The sequence below is a fragment of the Rhinopithecus roxellana genome, chromosome 1, assembly GCF_007565055.1.
Source record: "Rhinopithecus roxellana isolate Shanxi Qingling chromosome 1, ASM756505v1, whole genome shotgun sequence".
NCBI lineage: Eukaryota > Metazoa > Chordata > Mammalia > Primates > Cercopithecidae > Rhinopithecus > Rhinopithecus roxellana.
This window is the reverse complement of record NC_044549.1, coordinates 75,528,983-75,542,064: the sequence shown is the minus strand read 5'-3', so window position 1 is coordinate 75,542,064 and position 13,082 is coordinate 75,528,983. Positions and strand designations below refer to the sequence as shown.

The window sequence follows — 13,082 nt, the reverse complement described above, 5'->3', positions numbered from 1 at the left end:
TGAGCCACCGCGCCCGGCCAAACCCACTAATTTCAACATTTCTCTGTGTGTGTGTGTGTCCAAACATCTACGTATCTATAGCTATTTTATACATTATATACAACGATCTATAATATAAACATGGTATAATTAAAAAGTAGTTTGGTTTTTTTTTTTTTTTTTTTTTAACACATACTACAACTACAACATATATCTTCAGGGGAGTGCTTTCCAAAATAGACCACTTCAAAGGTTGCAAGTTATTCAAATGATGATCCCCTTGCACAAGATAGTATGAGAATTTCTCCTTTGAAATAACCTTCAGAGTCTGCAGATAACTCATTCATTCCTTCATTCCACAAACACTGACTGACTATAACATGCCTGACTTACTGCCACCTGGTGCTGGACTATTGTGAATAGTCTCACTGCAGCTCGATCTTTGATCACTGTACCTGAACTTGATTTTTGCCCTCTCCAGTCCAGGGCAAATTGCTTCCTGAGGCTCATTGCAGTTCCAGTTAAAAAAACACAATAAAAGGTTAGGTGACTAAACAAATTATCATGTTTTTTCACTCTTACTGTAATTGTTATATACATGACTTTCTTGAATGTTTTTATTTTTAACAAGTATTCTGAACAAGACTCCTAAATCAGAAGATGCCTGTTTCTTACCCATTAGCAGTGAAGCATGTTTTTGAGAAGCACAGGGATGAGAGGGCAGTAAGTGAGAAGGCCCCCTTCTGCGAAAAATGCTTCTCTCTGCCTGATGCCCGGCCATCTGTAGGCAAAACCGCAGGAGCCCAGAGACCCCAAGACAGGAGCAGCACAGCACTGTCCCATACGTCCCGTGCAGTCTGTTACCTCGGATGGGTTGCTGAACACGTAAACCAACGTAACCTAACAAGGAACAGATGATGAGATCTCTGTGAGGGAATAGCATGCCTGACTAATCTATTCAAGGCTTTAAAGAGAAGAGAAACATAAGTGAATTACATTAAGACTCAAAAAGCCTTTGACGTGCTGGCCTATTTTTTAACTGGAGCTGCAATGAGCCTCAGGAAGCAATTTGCCCTGGGCTGAAGATGCCCCGGTAACATGAGCGTTTCTCTGCTAGGCCTGGGGTAATGGTAACTCAGACAGGGGCTAGTGATGAAACTAGCTGTAGTGAGTATTCCCTCCATGATCTCAGTGAAGAAACAATAATCTCTCTAGTCTTGCAATGACACTCAACTCCTTTGGGTAGTGGCAAGCAAATCTAGAGTGATGAGCCACAGTAAGATCTTACAAGCTTGTAACAAACAACTTCCCAGAGAAAAATCCATCATCTGCATTGAGAGGTATTACTCAGACCCTCCTAAAGAGTGGCATGCTCTGGAATTCATCCAAAAAGATCTACCAAGCACCTCTAATGTGCCAGGCACTGTTGTGGGTGCTGAGGGCACAGGAAGAAACACCGCACACCGGAATGGCTACTCTAGTTGGGGAAGACAGAGCATAAGCAGCTCCCTAAGCACCTCTGATATAGTCACACGTGCTATAAAGAAAACAACATGCAACCACAGACAACCACCAGGGACTATTTCTCTGCAGATTTAAGCCCAGGAAGTTGCTGTGGCCTAAAGAGTCAACCATGAGGACAGCAGAAAAAGAAAAGAATGACCATTCATTTACCAAGGGCCAACTATGTGCAAGATCCTGTACTCTACTGAGATATGTGAATACAAAAAAGATTCCTGACTCAAGAAGTTTATCTATCTAGTTAGGGAGATGGAGGAATGCCTGCTCAAAATTCCAATAGACAGGCTGGGCACAGTGGCTCTGTAATCCCAGCACTTTGGGAGGCCAAGGTGGGTGGATCACCTGAGGTCAGGAGTTTCAGACTGGCCTGGTTAACGTGGAGAAACCCCATCTCCATCAAAAAAAAAAAACACAAAAATTAGCTGGGCATGGTGGTGCACACATGTAATCCCATCTACTCAGGAGCCTGAGGCAGGAGAATCACTTGAACCCAGGAGGCAGAGGTTGCAGTGAGCTGAGATCACACCACTGCACTCCAGCCTGGGTGATAGAGTGAGACTCCTTCTAAAAAAATAATAAATAAATATAAATCCAGTAGACAGAAGAACCTACAGGCAGTAAGAGACGTGGATAAAATCTGAGGGGAAGCTCAGAGGTAGAAGAAACTTCTCTGGGTGGGAGACAGGGCAGGGGTGGCTCTGGTGGAGGGGGCCTTAGAGTTGAGTCAAGGGACTAGAAGGATGTATATGTGTTGAGCTGGGGTTTTCATAAAATACCTTATAGCACAAAGCATTGTCCTTGTAGAAAAGCGGGCAGGTTTGCACTGAGGTTACCACACTGAAGAAAATTTATCAGTGAGCCAGACAAGATAAAGGAGGAAACACCTACAGAGATCTGGGCCCCCTTAGAAGAAGAATCCAGATTAGGACCTTTTACAATGGAAGGGTGAAGACCCAGGTGTAGTATCGTGTGTGTATGTTGTTCACGCATCAAACATTCATTAAAGGCCTCTGTGTACCAGGTCTGGTGCTAGGCATGGAGGACCGGGAGATAAAACATTGAGAACCAAAGGCTGCAGGATCAGAAAGGGTCTGAATGAGGTAAATACAGATCCAAGGGCCAATTCCAGGTCTAGAATTAGAGAGTGCCTCTTGACAGGGAAAAGGAGTAAAGTAAGGCAGAGAGAAGTTACGCAGCATGATTTAGCAGCTAGCCAATGGACACTTGATTCCCAAAGATGGACAGATCAGCAAGGTGAAATTAGCCCAGGGAGCACAGATCAGTCCACGAAGATGGCTCCCATCAGTCACGAAGGGTCTTAGGAAGTCACAGATGGATGCCTAAGCTCCCGATAATTATAACATAAAGAACCACCTGGCCTTGTGCTCAGCCATCCCTCAGGACCTGTACAGGAGACATGATGCCAAACTGAGTGACCTCTGGGACCAGCACGTGTGCTGTCTTACGCTCCTTCCCTGGGCTTGCTTCTCTTAGCCAGAACGTATCCCTCAAAGCCTCTCTGGAATTCTACTTACAGGACGCTGTCCCCCAGCAGCATGGAAGAAAAGCAGATATTGAGCTAATAAGGTAAAGGCATTCATCTCCCTGCCACAACTACTACCACCACCATCACCACAGAGAAATCCAGAGGAAGAAAAACAAAACCAGATAGCGACGGCAACAACAAAGCCTGGTCAGCTTGAAGGATACAGTTACCACAAATGAAGAGGATGATGAAGTAGATGCAGACGATCATTCCTGAAGAGGACGGGCCCCCGTAAGCCATGATGCCATCGTACATCACAGCATTCCAGTCTTCGCCTGTCAGGATCTGAGAAGGCAAACTGGTATCAGCCAGCAGGTGGATTCACAAATCGCAGTCGCTCTCCAGAGCCCCTCGGTGGCTGCCTAGATCTGGTTTAAGCTGCCTTTCACAGTCCAGTTTGCACTGAACAAATCCATCTGTTATCCCATGGAATTTCTAAAACATTGTTTTTTAACTACACAAATAGACAAGTTAATTCTTTGAGTGAAAAAAAAATAACTTTATACTTAAGACTTATGTTTTGTTTGTTTGTTTGTTTTTGAGATGGAGTCTCGCTCTATCGCCAGGCTGGAGTGCAGTGACTTGATCTCGGCTCACTGCAACCTCCGCCTCCCCGGTTCAAGCGACTTTCCTGCCGCAGCCTTTCAAGTAGCTGGGATCACAGGCGACCACCACCACACTTGGCTAATTTTTATATTTTTCGTAGAGACAGTGTTACACCATGTTGGCCAGGCTGGTCTCGAACTCTTGACCTCAAGTGTTCTGCCCACCTTGGCCTCCCAAAGTGCTGGGATTACAGGTGTGAGCCACCGCACCCAGCCAAGACTTATGTGCTTTTTCATTACACCCCAGCCCAGTTTTAGCCCCTTCTCCAGAAAGCATGCTCTTTCTGTGTCTCTCTGGAACCTTCGACTACGGATTTAAAAACGTTTACAAACAAAGAAAACAAGCACTAGGTGTCTTCTCTGAGTTTTCAGACATAAAGGGTTTCATGCTATGCAAAGTTTTCTGCAACTGGCTTGTTTTTTCATTCAACAACATACTCTGGAGACCCTCTGTGTCAGAAGGTGCACCTCATTCTTTTAACGGCTGCATAGCATTCCACATAGTCCATCAACTGTGGAAATGGATAATTATACCTATGAAATTACAGAAGCAGGAAATTCTAAATGTCTCATGTAAATTTACAAAACTACCTCAAGAGTAGATATCACCAATGACCTGACATTTAATCTTCTCTGCTGATCATACTTGATAATTCAATCCATGATGAAATAGAATCAGATGAACAAGAACAGTAATGAAAAAAAATGCTCTCTTCCAACGACAGACAGAGCTCCTTTATCTTCAATCTGGACTATATATTTTTAAAATTTAAACTGTTATGGATCACAACCCAACAAAAATGGGCAAATGATTTGAAAAGATAAAGTAATTCACAGAAAAGGCACTATTGATGGCTCTGAGACATATGAAAACACGTTCAACTTCACTCCTGATAAGAGGAGTATCTGTTAAAAGTACAATGAAACGCCATTTTCACCTATCTGACGGGCATCCCAAAGCATGCTCTCCACTGAGGGGAGAGGCAGTGAGGCAATGGGCAGTGTGAAGAGACTGAGCTAATACAACCAGAAGGAGAGCACTTGGGCAAGGGTTTCAACATTTAAAATGGACACACCCTCTAAAGCAGCAATTCCATTTCTGGGAGTTTGTCCCACACATCTACAGCCAACACATGTGCCCTCTGACGCGTGTTCTGGATCACCTACCAGAGCCCTGTTTATGTGGGCCAAGACCGGACAGAACTAAATGCTTGTCAGCAAGGGACTGGTCACATGAACAATGGCATATCTGTACCACTGCATGGATACAGCATTTCAAAGGAGGGGCAGCCTTTTACGGACCAAGCAGGAAGGCTCTTGAGGACACTTGAAGTGATAAAAGCAAGATGCAAAACAGCATGTCGAGTGAGCTCCTGTCTGTGGAAAGTCACCTATAGGTAGCTTAACTGAGTTGTAGCTATCAGAAAATGCAGATCTAAGCATTCACAAGAAACTGTTTAATGGTGGTTGCTTCCTAGAAGAGGAAATTTGTGGCTGGCTGGGAGAATTATTATTCATTTGTAACATTAGAATTTTGTGCCATATGCATGCATTACCAAAAAAAAAAAAAAAAAAAAGACACCAGTTTTTCTGAAAGAAAAATTTTTTTAAAAAAGAATGGCTGATTAGCAGCCAAAATTTAAGTATAATTCAAACAACAAAACTATGGCTTACAGTAGATTATATATGCCTCAAAATGACCAGGTGGGAAAGAATTGTCCAGATTAATCTTTTTGGTCTCTGGATTTCTTCAGAAATGGGTAAGTGACTCATTCACGGCAGAGAGCTGGGCATGGAAAGGGCCATCACAGGACCCAGCTGTCTGCTGCCTTTCCTCTCTGGCAGGGCTCTGCAGCTCTCATCACACAGGAAAAGCAATGAGGACAGGTGGGTCTTTTAAACTTATCCATCAGACCCTGTCCAAGGAGGAGGGTTTTGAGCACCTCGGCTTAGAATGAGGGGAGAGTGTGCTGCTGCTCTGAGCGGCAGAGCCATCGGTGCCTCTCTGCAACCACCGCTTCCTTCTCAGCCACTGCCTGCACAGGCCTCACAGCACAGGCACCCTCAGAATCTGTGTGTCCTCATTGCGTACCAGGAGGAGAACAGAAGGGCCAATGGCTGTCACGGTTCCTACCACTCTGATTCCTCCAACTACACACCAAAGAATAGAGGCATGAGAATTCGCTTCTTGTGTAAATCTATTATAACTAAGATTATAAACTGGTCTGCCAACAAAAAGTAGCAAAGGAAAAAAGAATTTTAGAGTCTATTTCAAAGAAACCTCACATAATCAATCAAAAAGTTTTCTAAGAGCTTGAGTGTGAAAAACATTTTTTTTATTATTTTATAATGTAGCTAGAAGTCTTTAAAAAATTACATCACATAACATAGATAGCTGGAGGATGATGCAAAACAAATAAATGACACAAAATTTACCAGGACTATCATTAGGGCAGATACGAAAAAAATGGATTCCTTTTGTCTTCCTGAGTGTGAGCAGACAAGAAGGCAGAGGAGTTTTAGCTGCTGCTCACAAAGTGCTTTTCGGGGAACGGAGGGAGGACTCACCTGGAACACTGTGAGAAGTGCTTGAGGGAAATTGTCAAAGGTGCTCCGCTTGGTTTGCGTTTCATCAAAATTAAACTTGCCGCCAAATAGCTGCATCCCAAGCAAGGAAAAGATGATAATGAAGAGAAAAAGCAGAAGCAACAGCGAAGCGATGGACTTCATGGAGTTTAACAAGGATGCCACTAAGTTGCTCAGGGAAGTCCAGTGCCTATAAGTCAAGATGAGGGTGTGAGCTCAGAACACCCATGCGGGACAGAGCAGAACATCACCTGCCCGGGGACATGATGGTCGCCGCCTCTTGTTCATAACACATTTGCAGTGGGACCCACATTTCCTTACCTGGTCACTTTGAAGATTCTTAAGAGGCGCACACACCGGAACACAGAGATCCCCAGGGGAGACATGATTTCCAGTTCCACCAAGATCGTCTCAGTGATCCCACCACACACCACGAAGCAATCAAACCGGTTGAAAAGAGAGACGAAATATGCCTGGAGGCCCAAGCTGTACATTTTTACCAGCATCTCGCAGGTGAACAGAGCCAAGAGGACTTTGTTGGCAATATCTGGAAAGACAAAGGGGCACCTACCTTCAGGGTCTCCCGCAAGACACTCAGATGGCTCCTGACCCTCACACCTTCCTCCGTAACAGACCCCACAGGAAATATGCCAATACCTTGTCTCTCTCTTCACTACCTCACCCAGGACAGAAATGTGGCCTTTGCGTGGACAGTCTGTCCACCAGGCTTTGGTCCTGCTTCTGCTACGAGCTAGGTGTGTAACTCCGGAGAAGTTACTGGATTTCTCCAGGTCTCAGTGTCACTGATGACAAAATGGGAAGGGGCAGCTCATCACATAATCCTTGACACCTTCCCGCCCTAAAAGCCTACGATTCTGCATTGACACCATCAGGTTATACATATTTTTTCATTCAATCACACAAAAAAGACCTGTCTGAATTTGTTTATGGCATGATGATATCAAAAGCAGTCACCTATCAATGTCATTTCCAACCGCTGAAAATACCACCAAGCAGGCTGGAGAGGTGGAGGGAGACAGGTTTGACTGGATGAAAGGAAGGACTTTTCAAAGGCTCAAAACTGTCAAACCCAGAATGGGCTGTCTCTGGGGATGAGTGTCCCACACTCCACTGCTGGAGCATGCAAAGCAGGGGAACCAAACCCATCTGCCACAAGTACTACAGGGGAAAATGAAGTGTCCCCAGTGAGCACAGGGAGAAGGGATTATGAGGTCCCTTCCAGCTCTGAGAATCCTAGGTCCTAGGTTGGCTCAGGGTCAGGACAATTAGATGCTCAGCATTAAGCGGCTCCAAGGTGCTTCACTACGCGGCACAGACGGCACCCTCGCTCTGGTAGGTGCTGTGTCTGGATAGTTCTACCAAGTTTGTCCTCACTAGAAACATTCTGATACTTCATCATGCAGCGATCAGATAAGACCAAATGGCAGCTGGACAGCCACAGAAATCTCTAGTTCAGAACAAAAAAGGAATGGCCTCTGCTTGTACCTTGAATCTGTGTCAACCAGTCTGGTTGATTATAGTGCTCAGAGGAAATGGTTAAGGTGTTCAGAAACACCAGGACGATAACCAGCCAGTAAAACGTGACAGACTTCACGGCGGCCCTACATCTTCTGCGATTGAATCGGTTCCAGCGACGCCAGCGTCGGCTGAAAGACAAGCAAACATTACTCCCTAGATGACAGATACAGCATCTGAGTACCCAATAAATAGGACTGAGAGATAATTTGGCTTTCACTGTGGAGGTCCAGATTGGGGTGGGAGTACAGGAAGTAAAGATGAGCACAAATGGCACAGAAATTAACAGACCTCATAATAAAAAGTATGTTGGTCTTAAAATGCGCCTTTTTTTTTTTTTTTTTTTTTGGAGACGGAGTCCGGCTCTGTCGCCAGGGCTGGAGTGCAGTGGCCGGATCTCAGCTCACTGCAAGCTCCACCTCCCGGGTTCCCTCCATTCTCCTGCCTCAGCCTCCCGAGTAGCTGGGACTACAGGCACCCGCCACCTCGCCCGGCTAGATTTTTGTATTTTTTTGGTAGAGACGGGGTTTCACCGTGTTAGCCAGGATGGTCTCGATCTCCTGACCTCATGATCCGCCCGTCTCGGCCTCCCAAAGTGCTGGGATTACAGGCTTGAGCCACCGCGCCCGGCCTTAAAATGCGACTTTTAAAAGTATTACATTGACTTGATCACACTATCAGTTTCCTTCCTTATGGCTTACAGACAACTCCAGAATCTGTCATACGCAGCCCTTAAGTGGGTTAGAAAATCTAAATATTCATAGATTCATGTGCAGATGCAAAACTATACTTGCACACATATGCAGTTCCTATATCCACCATATGGGATGTGGATCTGCTCATGCCATCAGTGCAGAGAGCCACTTCGCTTATTACACACATCTCTTGCGGCATCTCAATCACCATACAGAATTTACCAGGCAGCAAAGTGCTACAAAGCTAGTTTTTTTTTTTTTTTTTTTTTTTTTTTTTTTAAAGGGCATCTTTTCAATCCTTTCTTAAATCTCTGAGGTTCCTTCAGAGCCTGGAGAGTTGTCAAAGCTGAGTAGGACATGAATTTTCATACTGAGTCATCAGGTGCCCTTTCTAACTAGTGATGCTCAAAATATACCTTTAGGAGAAGAGCCAATATTGAATCGTGTTTTCATAAAAATAAAATGAGCTGAGCCAAACAGACAAGTAGCATGTCCTCCACCCACCTTCAGTTCCTGTTTGTGATCAGAGAAAATATTTTCTCCCTTAGCCTGTCTCCTCCTAGAAAGCCTTCCCTGCCACAAGGGGATGGTTTGGTAAAGTGTGCCGTGAGCTGCAGCTCAGTGACCCAGATGCCATGAAAGGGCCAGCCAGTTGGTGAAATCAGTCCTCTCCAGGCTGTGCTGCCTCACTAACGACAATGGGGTACTTCCTCTGGGGGCCTGAGTCAAGAGGAATCTCCAGGCTACCCAAGCTGCCCTGGCTGACTCAGCTGTGTTGCTAGGCAAAAAGAAAATCTGTAACCCAGGAAGTGAGCAGAGAAAGAGTTGTGCTAACTCTTTCCCAAAACCTGGATCAAGCAAGGTGCATTTTATTATTGCTCTTGCCGTGCCGTTTCCAATGGAAAGAGCAGCTTCTAACATGTTGGCCAGCGTGGAAAAACTCTACCAAGGACACTAAAGACTGTCCCACTCACAGCTGGGTTTCTCCTGGGACGCAAAACTCGGCAGACACAAACTAGTACTCTATCATACTGGTGAACCACAGCGTGCCTACCCATTTACATTTGATGGACCTTTGGGTTATTTCCAGCTTCGGGTAAGTATGAATAAAACTGGTATAAACACTCATGTTACAACTTTGTATGGGCATATATCTTCATTTCTCTCATACAAACACCTTAGAAGCGGGATGTCTAGGCCACATATAAACACAGTAAATATATGTTTAAACTTTATGAGGAACTACCAAACTATTTTTTTAATGGCTGTGTCATTTGACACGTCTACCAACATTGTATGAAAGTTCCCACCAATCAGCATCCTTGTCAGAACCTGGCATTGTCAGATATTTAAATCTGATTCACTCTAATAGGCGTGTAGTGGTATCCAACTGTGACTTTAATGTGCATTTTTGTAACAACTGATGGTCATTTCATGTGCTTATTTGCCACCACATTTCTTCTCTGGTGAAATGACTATTAAAAAATTTGCCCATTTTTTATTGGGTTTTTCTATTATTGACACTCTTCTTTATGTATTAATCTTTATACATATGGGATACCAGTCCTTTATCAAATATTCTTTGCAAATATTTTTCTCCAAGTCTGAAGCTTACCTTTGTATTTTCTTTTGAAGAACAGAAGTTTAATTTTGACAAAGACCAATTTATCTGTTTGTTTTCTGTTACAGAGGGTATACTGGGTGTTGCATCTTCAGAAACCTTTGCCTAACTCAAGGTCACAACGACTTTCTCCTATGTTTTCTTTCTGGAATGTTCATGATTTTATATTTTATATTTAGGTCCTTGTCTATTTTAAGTTAGTGTTTATATATAGTAGGAAAATGTTTTTGTTGAAAAATAACACTCAGACAGAAAAGTACACAAATCATAGGTATATGGTTCAATGAGTTTTACCAACTGAACACATAACCTGCATGCACATCAAGAAATGCTAGTACCTTGGGAGACTTCTTGAACTCCCTTTCTATGGAAAGCTTTCGAGCAGAAAAGTGGCAAGCAGCATCTCTCTTAGGGAAACGACTCAGAGAATAAGGAGGATTAACGGGGAGGCAAAAATCTTTACTGGGTCTTGTTGGTTTGTTTTGAGGGAGATTTTTGGCACCAATTACACTGCCCCCTAAGGCAGGCTCATAGGATTCAACTGACTGACTGCAATTCGGTATCAATGTTATAACCCATAGAGGAAAACTCAAGTCCCGAGCAATTCTACATAAAATTCAGAAGCGAGAACATACAAAGGCAACATACAGGCTAACGAAGAAACAGAAAGAAGATACTGACCTGAGTTTGGATTTTGAGATGGCTTGACTGAAAGAAAGACAAAAAGTGTTAAGATTCTGGTTCCGAGGGCTTGAGCACACACTCCCCACCATTTCAGCTGAGATATCATAAAAGCCATGCATCCAGCCTGGACTTAGCACCCCTGGTTACCACAGCAGGCCAGCGGGGGCAAGGCCAGAGCAGAAATCGGGGTGCTGCCAGGACCAGAGAAGCAGACTGAGCATCCTCGAGGCCCAGGTCAGGGAAGACTCAGCCAGATTCCCTGCGGGCCCTGGCAGCAGGCAGTGATGCAGGGGCCAAAATGAAGGCAGCAGGGTCTCTCCTGCCACTCATCTCAACAGCAGCATTTGTTGCTACTACCGCAGAGGGAGCACTTCACTAGGAGTCCCAGTGCTGCCATTCTCCCACTGGGGGAGTATGGGAAAGCAGTATGTCTTCTTGGGCCTCAGCGTTCTCATCCGTAAAATGGGGATGACAAACCCATTCTCTGTCTGCTTCATGATGTCTCAGAGGGGGCAGAGCAAGAGAATGGAGGCAAAATCACTTTACAAATGGTTGCATATTCTGCCCATAACACATCATTTTTATGAAACTCTGCTAAGAGTAAGATTGAGTTCTCTTAAAAATGATACCTGCACTTTACAGAGATAAGACCTGAAGGATACCAGCAAGCAGCAAACAAAACCAAACTGCACAGGGCTCCCCCACAGCAGGCAGTGCCCAGCACATTCTGCACTGCTGGTCCCCCCAGCCACCCCCCGCCCCGCCAGCTGCCGCAGCCCAAATCATCTAGAAAAAGCCAGTGAGTGTTAATGCAATGGTGCCTTCCATCAGGAGCAGAGGCTGGTGCAGGGCTCCAGGGAAAAAGTGCCAGGCACCGAGAAGGCAGGGCCTCGCCATCCAACCGCCAGGCCTGAGGTTAGGAAGGTCCCACGAGCAAAGGAAAACTTCAATACGTAGCACATTCTAGTCAGCAACTCTGCCACAGAAGCTCTTCTTCAAAAGCACAAATGCCAAACCCAGGCTGGAAGGAGAATCAGGCCTTTACCCCCACCGCCGACACCCAGAGGGCCCCGCCTTGGCCGCGCCTCTCCGTCTCCACCAGCACCTAATGGACACAGCAGGCGGCCAGGTTAATCACCACACTCTTCACGGGCTCTACTTACAGGAAGAGGCATGTGAAATGCGGGGAGGGGGTGTGCAGAAGGGATAGCCCTGGCACAGGAGGAAGTGTGGCAAGGGGTACGAGAAGCCTGCCCGCCCACCACACCCAAGGCGATGGCCCGGGGCTCTGCTGCAGCCTGGGCCATCTTCCTCACCACCTGCTTCTCTGAGACAATAGGAAGGGAAGGAGGGCGAGTGCTCCCCACACTCACCAGAGACTTCCACAGCAGCCTCGGGTCTCGCCTTCGCCGCTGACGTTCTCTGTGTTCACAGACTCAGTCTCACTGGTGGGCATGCTAGCTGTGGGGAGAAGACGGACTTCAGAGAGCATGCGGGTTATGCTGCATGCCTGGGAGCAGGCCAGGTGGGAGCCTCTGCCACCAGGCAGACCTCTGGAACCCAGGAGGAGGGTGACGAGGGCCCTCAGAGGCTCAGCTGGGCTAAGGGAGTGCCAGGGAGCCAGGCCTCTCCACCGCAGGTGAGCCTCTGTGCCCATGGCCTGTAGGGAAAGCACAGAGTCCCCCTCCAGGAGGACATTCTATCCACCTAGGCATTTCCAAGAAAGGAAGCCAAGGGATCAAAGTGAATCCTGTGGCTGGGTATAGCACCACTTTATACTCCTCATCTCTGGGATCAGACTGAGAAGCCACCAAAATGTACTTTACAGGTACATCTTTGCTTGCCCCAAAAGGTGCATGTAGGTACCATGCACAACATTTTTTAGAGTTAAGAACTCTATTTTTTTTTTTTGCTATTTTACCTGATGCTGAAGTTGTGCTGAGCTTGTGAAGCCAATACGCAGAAAGTTCTTACCCAGTAAGCTGGCCCTAGAGCGCCAAGGAACTAGAGCGTTACGGGTGAGAGAAGAAGGTTTTTATCAACCAGTGAGCAGAGGGCAAGGTTGACTCTGGTCCCAGTGCAACTGGGGTCTCTGGGCCAGCCCCACTTCTCCATGGCAGGATCCTGAGCGGAAGTGGAGGAAATGTGGAAACACGCCCACTAGAGTGTGGAGGTCCAGGGGCCACCCAGGGCCACCATCTGGTGCATGAGCGTCTTTTCTCATCCACTTGATTCAATCCCATAAACATCATGAACACAGGCTGGAGCCCAGGCAGTGGAGGAGGGTGGGGGCACAAAGAGGGCACATA

The 13,082-nt window shown here is 45.9% G+C and overlaps 1 protein-coding gene across 2 annotated transcripts in view; it reads right to left on the bottom strand.

Moving 5' to 3' along the window:
- Positions 1-13,082, bottom strand: part of CACNA1D (calcium voltage-gated channel subunit alpha1 D) — a 330,433-nt gene that overhangs the window by 83,908 nt on the left and 233,443 nt on the right. Inside the window, exons 10-16 of one of the 2 annotated variants that reach the window (XM_010376188.2) lie at positions 12,147-12,234; positions 11,819-11,878; positions 10,771-10,797; positions 7,744-7,904; positions 6,559-6,784; positions 6,220-6,427; positions 3,211-3,331 (exon numbers count right to left, since the gene is read on the bottom strand). In XM_010376188.2, the coding sequence (XP_010374490.1) occupies positions 3,211-3,331; positions 6,220-6,427; positions 6,559-6,784; positions 7,744-7,904; positions 10,771-10,797; positions 11,819-11,878; positions 12,147-12,234 (891 nt within the window). The remainder of the gene's footprint in view (positions 1-3,210; positions 3,332-6,219; positions 6,428-6,558; positions 6,785-7,743; positions 7,905-10,770; positions 10,798-11,818; positions 11,879-12,146; positions 12,235-13,082) is intronic. The other variant, XM_010376189.2, reaches the window with a different exon arrangement.